This window comes from Anabas testudineus, chromosome 2, assembly GCF_900324465.2.
Source record: "Anabas testudineus chromosome 2, fAnaTes1.2, whole genome shotgun sequence".
Taxonomy (NCBI): domain Eukaryota; kingdom Metazoa; phylum Chordata; class Actinopteri; order Anabantiformes; family Anabantidae; genus Anabas; species Anabas testudineus.
In genome coordinates, this window is record NC_046611.1 from 34,142,178 (window position 1) to 34,155,458 (window position 13,281).

The 13,281-nt window shown below is 39.8% G+C and overlaps 1 protein-coding gene across 1 annotated transcript in view; it reads right to left on the reverse strand.

Moving 5' to 3' along the window:
- Positions 1 to 13,281, reverse strand: part of ahrra (aryl-hydrocarbon receptor repressor a) — a 61,260-nt gene that overhangs the window by 4,553 nt on the left and 43,426 nt on the right. Inside the window, exons 4-8 of the mRNA XM_026363369.1 lie at positions 11,741 to 11,859; positions 5,698 to 5,787; positions 2,449 to 2,593; positions 2,153 to 2,286; positions 641 to 861 (exon numbers count right to left, since the gene is read on the reverse strand). Coding sequence (XP_026219154.1) covers positions 641 to 861; positions 2,153 to 2,286; positions 2,449 to 2,593; positions 5,698 to 5,787; positions 11,741 to 11,859 — 709 coding nt within the window. The remainder of the gene's footprint in view (positions 1 to 640; positions 862 to 2,152; positions 2,287 to 2,448; positions 2,594 to 5,697; positions 5,788 to 11,740; positions 11,860 to 13,281) is intronic.

Consider the following 13,281-nt stretch of genomic DNA (forward strand, 5'->3'; position numbering starts at 1 on the left):
GTGTTCCTTTGCCTTGGTGAGCTGCATTTCAACCAGGTAAAATGTCTGTGTATATCTAACTGATATAGCTAGACTATAAACTCAAAAATTAATGAATAACACACAAAGGCTCATGGACATGTATTTTTATACAATTTCCCATTTAGTTTTGAATGTGTTACCTTTATCATTTTCTCACGAATCTTAGTCAGTGTCATGTTTTTACATAGTCATGTGAACTGCACAATAACAAAGGGAATTATGAAAGCGTTTCAGGGCTGATTGCTGACAAAGTGCATCATAACTCTGAGCTTCAACAAAATTTTACTCATGGTGTCGTTGCTTTGGCCTTTAAAGGTTTAAAGGTCTGACCTTTATTTGTAGCTCCCCCATCAGGCAAATCAATAAAAGGACATAACAGGGTGCCAAAATGCATCAATCCTCAGCTTTTGACCACTATTGTCTGGGATGTGATGTTAGCCTTCAAAACCATGACCTTTAATTACAGTATAACACCTTCATTAAATCAATCAGTGGCTTTATACTGTGACGCAGTGTGAATATATATCCTGCCTCCGGCATTAATGGGTAGTATTTGCACTTCTGCTTTTGTTTGTGTACTTTATACACAGTCCATGTGTCTGGCTTCATTCCCTCTTACCCATGCTCCAGTGCAGAGATTATTCCTCCTCCTCCTCCTCCTCCTCCTCCCTTGTTCTTTCCTCGCATCAACATGTTCTTCATTTTCATCTCAGTGATGGAGGGCAGTAGCAGAGGTACAGCTGTACAGAACAGAGCAAGCTGAGGAGGCATGAGGGCCCCGGAAGCTGACTTTTTTTTCTGCCCGTGGAGGAACTTCAGCCGACCCTGGAACTGCATCGTCTGGGATGGAAAAATTTACAGACTTTAACATACTCGTATGTATATACTGTATGTGAAAGTTATTTTTCTGTGTATTATTTTCTTTATCTTCAGTTTGATACAAGGAAACTAGGTCTTTATGTTAAATTCAAAAAACTTACTGGTGACCACATTACACACACATTTCATAAAGAAACTTAAAGAAAAGTAGTAGGCCGAGTCTACTAATCTGTGTAAAAATTTAAATACCACAATTAGTATGCTAACAACTTACACTTAATGTTAAATATTATCATGGTATCAAGGTATGATGGTAAACTAAGTAGGCCTTCCATGACATACTGTGTTCAGTATGTTAGCATTGGCATTGTGTTAGCTAGTGTTAATATTCAGCTAAAAGCCCAGTTAGCATGGCTATAGACTCTTCATTAATTAGTATTAATTAAATGTACATTCGGAGCACCTGGCAGCAAAAACATGACACAACAATTCACTAATTGCATTATGTGTAACATTTGTGTATTACCCATGTAAAACTATAACATTGTGAGCATGTTCTCTCAGTCAGCAGGAGGTCTCTGACCTCTGAACATCCCACTGTAAGCATCCACAGTCCATAAAATGATCTCTTCAGTCTGGACCAAATGTTGGACTGACTAATAAAATCCATGAAGCCACACTAAGACAAGTTTTTACTTGCTAAGACAAGGAAGAACCTTTGGCTTTTTACTTGCTCGCACAATGAATATGTTGCTCTACAGTACAAGACGAATTACGCTTCTGCAGTTATGCTGACTGAGGAAAATGAGGAATGAGGAAAGCATCTTACCAATATTTACTCCCTACTTGGCTATTAAGTCCTTCTAGTTTATTCATTTACCACTTACAGTGTCTGCTGTGTTCCTAAGGGCTCTGCAAGCAGAGCGGAGCTGGTGACAGTGAACTCCACTGACCCTAGTGAAATGGTCCAAACCCATATTCTGTTGGTCTGTCATCAGGACCTGTAGCTTTTCCACTTCTAGTCTCCAAACCACTATAGTCACAGCCATGAGGGATGAACTAAGCTCCTATTTTGCTGCTTTGTCCAGGCATCCAATTAACTAGGACTGTCTTGCTATACAACTATAAGTACTGTAACTTTGCACGCTACAATTAAAAATGAAGTCGGGTCATAATACTTTTTATGGGCCTGGGTCTTCTCCCAGAGTGTGGGTAAGATTTCCTTCATGCTCAGTTTTTTTTAACCAAACCTACATTTTGACGCAACCTGAAGTTAGTGATCAGTTTAGCTTGGAATTTTAAAACCACTCACTAAGAATCCAGATGTGCTGTCCAAAAGGCATCGGACTCTGACTATGAAACATCTGTTGAGAAAACAGGAGAGCTCAGGAAGAATTCCCCCAACCTCTGGAGAATGAAACAGGCTGCTGACTACAAAATCCTCACCTGTAATGTAACAGAGAAATATGGAGAAGAAGAAGAAAAATTGAACATGTAGAGTAGTTTATGTGGCAAATATATAAAGTGCTTCACACACAGGAACTTAGGGAAATTAGGTAGATTTTACTGGTCACAAGATTGTCTCCTTTAATTCTCAGAATAGCTCACCAGTCCCTGCAGCTAGCTGGTTCTCCTGGTTTGCAGACGTGCCCTGGTGCTGTGGTGGACACATGGACCAGTGGAGCTGGCGTCTGAACTCCTGACGGTCATCTATGTGGATGTAGTCAAACACGTTCTGGTGCATCACGTCAGTCTATGGGAAGAGATAATTTCATTATAACATGTGCAGCCATTCTGGGACATTTCTAGTTTTAGACTCACTTGCGTTATCTCCTAAAACTCTTAATACCCAAGAGACTGCATGTTCACAGCACAGTGACTTAGGACCAGTGCGCTTTGCTCTGCGCTGTGCCGTCACTGTTTGGAGCGGGATTCCTGTCATTGCTGCTCAGATACACTCATACAGTTTGCGTACTTCTTCCATCACAAACACATATCCATACATTCAGTATGAGTCTGCACATATATACACAGGTGGCAGCATTTACCCAGCACATTAAGAGTCTAAGGGCAGCTGCCGGGCTAGTGAGGGCAGCTGTGTTTGTCAAACATTGCGTGACACCAGCTCCTGAACAGCAGTCCAGCCCGGCTTACCCTCCCCGTCCACACACTCAGTGAGTTGGGTTCCAGCCGACTCTCGTCATGCCTCTGTCTCTCTTTTCCAGCAAAAGTTTTGCTTTCTGTCATTCCATGACAGATTCCTTACTAAAATGTTCAACCTTATCCTCTTCCCTCTCCTCCCTCCTCCCTGCACGCGCTCCAGAATTTCCATACTGGTGGCACGCGAGGGTTTTTGATCGCCTGCCCCTAAAAACACAATCTGTTCCCACCGTCTTCAGCAAGCGATTCGTCCTGTGGTTTGGTTCCCTACCGGCAGTCAGGCAGACAGAAGGATTGAGTGACTGTTGTTTATGTTTCTCGTAAAAATCACAGGGAGGAAAGAAGAGGAAAAAAAATTGAGAATAAGTGATATTTTTGCTGCCCTTCAAACGCTAACTGTCCCAGTATAAAATGGGATCAAAGGCCAGTGGAGGTTTTCTGCTCTTCCCCAGGGCTTTCTTGTGGTGCTACTTAGTGAAGCGTTCTTTTTTCCTTTTTTTCCTGTGGTACATTAGGGATAAGTGTCCTTCTGATTACAATTGTGGGCTCAAAATTATGTGACATGTTGTCAAGGCCTTAGAGGCAAACTATGTGACTTGAAAACAACTAACTGGTTCTTTGCAAGAACTGTGGAAAGCATGTAGAGAAGGCTAAGAGAATATTTTTATTACAGCCTCTGAAATATAACACAACTAGTCAGTTGTTGTGCAGGAAAAACTGAAAACTACCTGATTCCAATTTCAAGTTGATCTACTGTGTAGATAAACAGTGATTTTCTGCCTTTGGACATTTCATTACTTAAAATGCTTTGGTTCAGCTTTGGTACCCAATTTTTTCTCTTGAGCACGGAAAGTATATATACATCTACAGCATAGAGCATAGGTCTAGAAAGTTATTGTTAGTTTACTATAATTTAAGAATACAAGTTGGTCTAGAGATGTTAGCTGTTATTAGCCATCTTTAAATTTACTACCAGATGACTGCTGTTGCACCGTAGACCAGACTATCGGGCTAGATTCATCTTTCAAATCCAACTAACAACGTGACTGCTGATTTTGACCAAAAAAGAAATTTTAACAAACAATATTATATATATAGACTAACACAAACAAATATTATATATATTATATATATATATAGAGTGTAATTACCCTTTAATGACTTTAGGGAAATATTAGCTTGGTAATAAGGCAAATATGCTGCCTACCTGCAAGTCTGTACTAACATACAATGATAAATATGTTATTGCATTTCCACTGTATGCATATTAGCTAATTGCTAATGTTAGTACTGTACACAACTTTTTTGGTTTGTTTAGACACTCAACATTTGGACACTGGTGGACACTAAATATAGTGCACAATATGGCAAACAGGGAGTGACTCTGGACACAGCCCTCGAGAGTCTGAGAAGTAGTTGTTAGTGATGCTAGCCTGAGATTTGTGTGCATGCTGAGAAGAAGAACACATAAAGCTTCATAAGAGCTTGTCTTAGCCTTCCATGTTGCTCTGTATACTTACCTAGAAGAAGAAAAGCAACAAACAGTGAGCACTATGTGTACTTACATGAAGTAACAGAGCAAAAATAGTTGGGGTGTTGCCCTCATCTTAATAGAAATATGTAGAAATAAAACAGTCCAAATAAAAAACAGTTGACTGAGCTACATCATACAGTGTGTACCTTACAGGTTTCATTTCCTTTGTTTATCTTTATTGGTGCTCATGCCACACTGCACTCACACATAAGCGCACACACGCACTATGTCCAGATCTTTCTGACCACTTTGGTGGTCATGTCAATTTCATGGCGCTCGGTTGCTGACCCCCCATCTGCTTGTAAGCCAAGTGGGAGTGCTGTAGCAGAAGCATTTCTTTACTCCAAAGTATCAGCCTGCTGTGTGTGTGAGCAGACATGAGGGCAAAGGAGGGATTTTAACAGTGAAAAGCACTTTATTCATGGTTTAGAAGGAGAGGGGTGATTTCATCATCCATAATTGATAACTGGCTGGGTATGGCTGCCAGGAGAGGAATGAAGCTAAACTGTTGGTGACTTATCAGGAACACACACATGTGCAGTGTGTCTCAGGGTGAAACAGAGGTCTTCACCATTCTGTGGCCTCTTAGCCGTGACATAGCAGGATCACTGTGCTTGCTCGAGACTGAGAAATGACTTTTTACACTGGCTCGTTAGCCCTGGGATGATGAGCAAAAAAGGACTCTGATCTGAATATAGACACAAAATGTAATAAGTGAAACATTATTTGAATGCAATCTGACCTAAACTCCCTGTAAGTTGCACATAACTATGACATCACCTCACCTGCCCCTATGTTGGTGGCAGGTGTGGCTGGAGCTGTTAGGTTGTCGAGTCTTATGTCCACCTGTCCACCCTATATCTCAGGAACAGTGTATAGTATCATACTATATAATGTATAATTTTAGCATTAAAATAATCTAAGTGTTAACTGCTGAACATTCTTTGCAATCAAAACTTTATTTATGAGCACTGACTGTCTTTCTATTTCCATTAGGACAGGATTACTGAGTGTTTATATTAATGTACTGCTCAGGGCTACTTTGAATGATTTTATATTTTGGACTTTATTTAGGTATTGTTTTCCTATAATTCTTATGAAATGTTGACAGTGTGCAGGAGTTGATTTATTGGATTTATTTTTATTATTAATTTCCCACTCACCTGATGAAATCCCAAATAGTCCACAATGGTTGAGGAAGCATAAAAGACCATCCCGTCACTGCTCACAACCAAGGCAAACCCTGTCAGAGACTACACACAAACACACATCAACAACAACAACAACAACAACAACAACAACAACAGAAATAAGAGGTGACTCAAGCAAACAACTGAAAACAACCAACTGAATTTGATCTGTGCTCCTTTTATGCAGCTAACTCAACAGGACATGACTCACATTTAGCACACACCCAAAAGTAACAGAGTCAAACGGTTTTATATGTGACCCAACTATGGCTACACTCATTACTGTACAATTATTTTTTTCAAGCCAGAGACAAAATGCAGCCACAAATCTGACTTGACTCAACTTTTTATAGCCGAGTGTTCAAGTTAAATTATTGTTCTCTAATTCTCTGAAGAGCAGATAGCAATAAAAATGGAGCAAAACATAGAATAATACACTGGAGATGGAATGAATTACAGATGGTCACAGAAATAAGAGGCCGTAATAAAATGTGCTGATTTGTAATGCAAAATATTGCTTTCGAAATAGTGTTTTCTGGATTTAATTTAGATTTATGCTATTTTTAAAGAAGTTAACTTGAAGATGATGTACGCACCAATTTGCTGCTCTTTGAATTTATGTTTTTCATAAGTTAGAAACTTTGATAATTAAGTCTGTTTGACTGGTAACATGCTTTGATTTGTGATCCCAAACACACACTGTTCAAAAGCAGAGAGGCTCTGCACACAAATGCAGCCTTGCTTCCAGTTTCCCTCTCTCTACACACACACGTGCACACACACACAAGGGAGAATAAAAAGTGTTGATTAAAAAGAACATTTCAAACAAATGCACAACTGAATTCACTAAAAAAGGAGGGATGCACAGTTGGAGAAAGCATGGGAAGGAGCTGTGGACGATGAGGAGAGGCCTTTCAGTGTGTGTGTGTGTGTGTGTGTGTATGTGTGTGCGCACAGCTGTGATAGCGTGACAACTGCAAGGCTACTTGAGTTGCGTGACTACTGCTGCCAGAGTCTGTCACCTCTATTTTACTGCGAGACTATGCAGGTCTTCCCTGGTGAGAGAGAGTGTGTGTGTGTTTTTGTGGTATTTATCCCATAGGCCTCTAAATTCACACTCAAACTCTCCCTCTTTTGGTGATTGGAATGCGTTAGCAAGCAGTGCAACACTCTTCCCACTGCACATGCGCCACCCTGACCACATAATTTTCTCTTCTAGATGTCTGTGAACAAGGAAATTTGTAGCTGTGAACCCAGAGGTATGTGAGTCCTACTGTGACAAAGCATTACTAAGAAGGGTAAAAAAATCCAGAGTTTGATATGACAAGATCTGAAAAATATTTATGAAGGCATGATGGGGGTGTGTAGGGTGGCAAGACGGTTGCTGATTCATGTTATTGGTGGTGTGGAAGTAGATGTTGTTTGACAAGTTTAACTGGCACAGGTTTATGACGTGAGGGGAAGAGGGCCCCCCTCCCCCCACCACCACCACCAACACACGTCAAGCTACATTGCCACTTTAATGAATATCTTTCGACAGTATATTTTGTAGTATAGTTCATATATTAGTCACTAAACAAATATGGTAATGCATATCCAGGCTAAATGCATATATTTACATTTCACCAGTGGTAAGTTACTAAGTACTTTACTCAAGTACTATACTGTACAAATCAGAGATACTTGGTAGTATTTTTATTTTGTACTGATATACTATAATTCTAGAGTATATACTAGAGTTTTGACCCTTATTTATTATTAATTGCTATAAAGTTGTTGTTTGTCAAACAAATCAGGACTAGACAGATTTCCAGTACATCATAGTACAGAAACAGCACTGGTAAAGGTCACTAATGATGTTCTATTAGCATCAGACAATGGACCACTCTCTATACTCGTCTTGTTAGATCTTAGTGCTGCATTCGACACTAGATCACAGCATTTTGTTACACAGACTGAAACACGCATTGGGATCAAAGGAACAGCATTAGGGTGGTTTGTATATGTTAATGATGGGTCTTCCATGCACAGCAAAGTTAGCTACGGAGTTCCACAGGGTTCTGTGCTTGGACCGATTCTTTTCACTCTATATATGTCCCCCTTAGGCAATATTATTAGGAAACACTCCAATTTCCATTGTTATGCAGATGATACCCAGCTATACTTATCTATGAAACCAGAAGAAACTAATCAATTAGTCAAACTTCAAGCATGCTTAAAAGACATAAAGGCCTGGATGTCCTCCAATTTCCTTCTCCTAAATCCAGACAAGACAGAGGTTATTTTATTTGGACTTAAAAATCTCAGAGATACTATGTCTAATCACATTCTCACCCTTGATGACTTATTATTGACCTCAAGTAATACTGTAAGAAATCTCTGAGTTATCTTTGACCAGGATATCTCCTTCACTTAATACATCAAAGAAATCTCTAGAACTGCATTTTTTCACCTCAGAAACATAGTTAAAATTAGGAGCATCCTGTCCCAAAGTGAAGCTGAAAAACTAGTCCATGCATTTGTTACTTCCAGACTGGACTATTGTAATTCATTATTAATAGGATGTCCCAATAACTCCTTAAAAAACCTCCAGTTAATCCAAAATGCTGCAGCCAGAGTTCTGACTGGAATTAGCAAGAGAGATCATATTTCTCCTACGTTAGCTTCTCTCCATTGACTCCCTGTAAAATCCAGAATTGAATTTAAAATTCTTCTCCTCACTTATAAATCCCTTGATAATCAGGCTCCATCTTATCTTAAAGACCTCATAGTTCCATATTTTCCAAGCAGAACTCTCTGTTCTCAGACTGCAGGTTTACTTGTGGTTCTTAGAGTTTCCAAATGTAGAATGGGAGGCAGAGCCTTTAGCTATCAAGCTCCTCTCCTGTGGAACCAGCTCCCAGTTCAGGTTCTGAGGCAGACACCCTCTCCACATTTAAGACTAGACTTAAAACTTTCCTTTTTTATAAAGCTTATAGTTAGAGATGGATCAGGTGACTCTGAACTATCCCTCTGTTCTGCTGATATAGGTTAGTCTGCTGGGGGAACTCTATTGATACACTGAGCTCCTCTCCTCTCTCCTTTCTCCTATATCAATGCAAAGTCCACTATTGCATGTCATTAACTTTGTGTCTTGTCTCTCCTGTAGTTGTGTTTCCTCCTCTCTGTCACCCTCTGTACTTTTCTGCAGGTATCCTTCTCCTTGGAGCTGTATATCTCCAGAATCCAGTGGATCCAGCAATGTTCTTGCTGCTTGTTGTTGTTGTTATGCCTTCTGTTCTTTTCTCTCTTCTCTTTCCACTCACCCCAACCGGTCGAGGCAGATGGCTGCCCACCATGGGCCTGGTTTTGCTGGAGGTTTCTTCCTCTACAGGGAGTTTTTCCTCTCCACTGTTGCCTAAAGCTTGCTCAAATGGGATTGTTGTGTTTTCTATATCATTTTTTATATAATTATACTATTGTAAGGTCTTAAACCTTACACTGTAAAGTGCCTTGAGATAGCTTCTGTTGTGAATTGGTAGTATACAAATAGTGTGTGGAGTACTTGTACTTATGGAGTTTAAGTACATTTTGGAGCCTGTACTTCATACTTCAACTTGAGTAAAAAACTCAAAATGGTACTTTTAGTGGAGAACTAATTTAGACAACTACTTCCACTTTTAGGTGAGTAGTAAGTTTGTGTACTTTATTTACTACCTATGCTGCATTTAAAAACCCCATTTTCAGAAATGGCTTCTATTAGCAAATGATGCAAAGCCAGCATTGGTGATGGGTGATTTGCATATGTGTAATATACAGTATAGGATGTGTGCTTGCAGTCCAGATCTGTCTCCTACTGAACATGTATGGCCCATCATGAATCATATAACAGCAAACACAGCCTATTGAGTAGCTGATGCCTTTTGGGCAAACTGTAACACTGTGCATTTCTTTCTAAAATAAAAATTCTCGAGTTGAATCTTTAAATTTCTATTTAAAATTATCCATTTTGTTAGACAAAGAATTTCTTATGGAAACCTGATGGGGAATGCTTTCCTACTGTTTGTCTAATTAAAATATATCTGCTTTATTCCCAGCCTTATTCACTGTTGTTACACAATGTACAGTGTTACAGAGATTGCATTCACCCAGCACGGGAAAGTTTAAATTACTCTTACTTACTGAAATTTGGACAACACGTCCAAACAATGGCTATAAAAAAATATACTGGAATGTAATGTTGACTTTATGAGGTCCTACAAAGGCACAAAAAAGCCATAAAAAGGCCAGAATTTACATGTTGGGTTCATTTAGGTTTATTTAGCTGGCTCACCTTTCTCCATTCCTCTTCCAAGACATCGAAATGTCACAGAAAATGTCTACAACACATTTCTTTGGACTTTGACATTTTTATTCTCCTGGAACAAACAGGCTTTGGACTTGTGACCTGCCTGGCAAACACTGCCATATTTTGTGTGTTGATTACTGCTTTCCAAAATGGAGGGCCAAATAAATTACAGATTGACGCAATGCATTTATTTTATCACGTCCACGACCATTACACTAACAGCTATTATTTGTGTTGGAACAGGATAGTCCATTTTCAATTTATTTCACAAATACGGAACTGGAAAGAACAAGTTAAAAACCTGCTATTCATTGTAGTAATTATTAATCTATTTTCATTCTAAAATCAACCAACCACACCCACACAGTCGTTGTTCTTTTAAAGTATGAAGGGTTGGACAGAGGGAGAAAGAAACAGAGTGCTGATATTGGCTACACTGCGCTGCATGCTGGTGTGTATGTTTTCTCCATTCACATTCCCCTCAGTTCCTCACATACTGAAGCCTTTAGGTAATGGAAACAGGCACCTGCTGCCGGCCCGCTCCACCACATATCTGCAACAAGTCGCCCCCCGGCTCCCATAACTGCCCCTGGGACACTAAAAGCTTTGACTTAAAAAATTGTAAGAGGTGCTTTGCACGCAGAGCCCATAATATATGTTCACTGTTTGGTTTCTTACTTTTTTCTTCTCTTGTAGTCTTTATGGATGTTGTGACAAACACAGAAAGTTCAGTGCATGATGATGACAGCATTCAGCTTAACCTCACAGAGAAGATAAGGACTCTTACTTTTGTTATTTTGTATTTTAGACTGTCATACAATACAAAATATTAATATATTGTGTATTTTATTACCATCAAACTGCGCTTGTGTAAACACGCAAAGACACGCAAACCCACTATACACATGCACACAAATATCCAAACACAATAACAACTAAAGCACGGTTTGCTGTGAGGCCCCCAGTGCAGGTTGAGTCACGCAACGGGAGGCATCACATCACCACTGTCAATCTAGCCTTTTGTTTACCGACCCATGTTAACAGAAGCATCAGTGGATTGAGCCCTGCTCTGCAAGTGTGCGCTCACAGTAGTTGGCCCATGATCAGTTCACAAGTGGTGGTTTGAAGGACACACACACACACACACACAGACACACACATTGCTGGGATTATTGATTGTGTAACCAAGATCTGATGCTTGAACTATTCCCATGCAGAGCACTGCCCTTTGCCTTTCTAGGAATTTAGCAACATATCTTCACATGTTTTGTGTAAAATATAGACATATAACATACACACATACAAAATATATGTTGTAATGTTGATGTGTGTTAATGTTCAAAGTCAAGTATAACTGGCTGTGCTGATATCTATAGCCTAAATAATAATAATAAGTACCACTTGTTACTCATTATTAATCTGTACTTTCAATCTGATTAAAGGGTTAGGGGTCAACTGACACAACTCATTACTCTTAACAGGTTTTCACACACAAGCATACATTAAAAACAGAGATACGCTCACAAATACCCCTCTGTTGTTTACACCCACACCCTCAGAAATCCCTCTTCTGACTGGTGTGTATGCGCTTCATTTGATAGTGATGAATATGCTTGTACTATTAGCTTGTAGTAAACACATGATATAGTCTGACACAGACACACATACAGCAGTCATGTAGTTTCTTACTTCAAGGAGGAGGCTGCTTTCGTTGACGGTGGTGCCCAGTTGAAGGCTCTCTTTCCTGGGCTCGGTGTTAGAGGATGGTGTGCTGATGCTTTGCTTTCTGGAGGTTTTCTCTTGGCTCACTATAAAAAATAGAAGACGGGTAAATGATCTAGCACGATGGACTCATTTAAGTCATTTAAGTATGCTGCACAGTTCTCCCACAACCTCTGCAATCTAGCAGTGAGAGCTGAACCAGCACTCAGACATGTGGCGGACACATTAGCAGTATCAGTCATCTTTTGCACTGCATTTATGCCAGGTATTAGTCTGTGTGGTGGGCCTGTGTAACAAGTCAAAACAGTTGAGGATTTCATGACTTTACAGGATTTCTCTCACACGATATAGCCAAATCAACAACTCTCTGGTACAGATTGAGATAGTAGACTGCAGATAGCCTTTAAATCTGTCTGTGAAAATCACAAACAGTGATCTGAACCCTTATGAAGACCAGTAACTACTGGAAATGTGTTTGATTACTATGGATTGGTTATAAATATGGACATCACATGAATTCAATTATTTCTCTTCTCTTCTGAAATCAAGTGTCACACAAGTTAGTGATTTGCAAAAACCAAAGAAAGCATGTCCTTTCTGGTTGACGTCTGACCTTTCCAAGGAAACATTTCATTGATGAGGAGTCCTCGAGTTTTACTCTCAACAGTCTCAACGTCTGTCTCATCATTGCACCTGCTCATGCTTACCCCGTATATGTTCTGCTGTATGTGTCCTACCACCATGCAGTGTGTGTATACGTGTAATTAGCTTATGAACATGCCGTGCAGAAGTGTTACATGCGCATTTGTGACGTATGTGTTTAGGACTTGTTTGCGTGATTCTCTGATGGGTGTACTGTTAAGGGGGCATGTGGCTCAATCCGAGAGATCAGCCCTTTGCTTCCTCACTCGCTGTAGCACGCACAGATTAGTCACGCAACGCACACACACACATAGTAGCCTGAGGAGTGTAATGTACATACCATATGTACAGTATCTCCTGGTGCTTTGTATAGTTGCCACCCCCACTGAATAACCTCGTTACGGCTTCCATTCCTCCTCTTTTCACATCTCTTATCCATTCACCATTCTTCCGCCCTTTCTTTGCTCAACTTAACATCCACAACTAAAAGTGTAATTCCAGCTTCAAGCATGCAAAGCTAATGCGTGAGATTTTTTTCTAAATATACATTTTGTCTGGATGGACTTTTTTCACCTTAAACATTTATTCCCTTTAACAGCAGCTTTATTCAAGTTAAATAATACATCTGTCTAGAGGCTGGTGGTAGCATTGGCAGGCAGCTCTGTAAACCCGTCAATGCCAGCAATAATGTTAAGTATTTTGTCATCACCTCTGCTACGTGCAAACACATATAAACAAACATTCACACACATTCTCTTCAATCACCACAATATCATCCAACTAGTGGAAACCATTGCAGAGGGAAATAAATCTAATAAGTGTTTTTACTTTCCTCCTTCAACGCCTCGTGTATTTTTGTTTTCTCT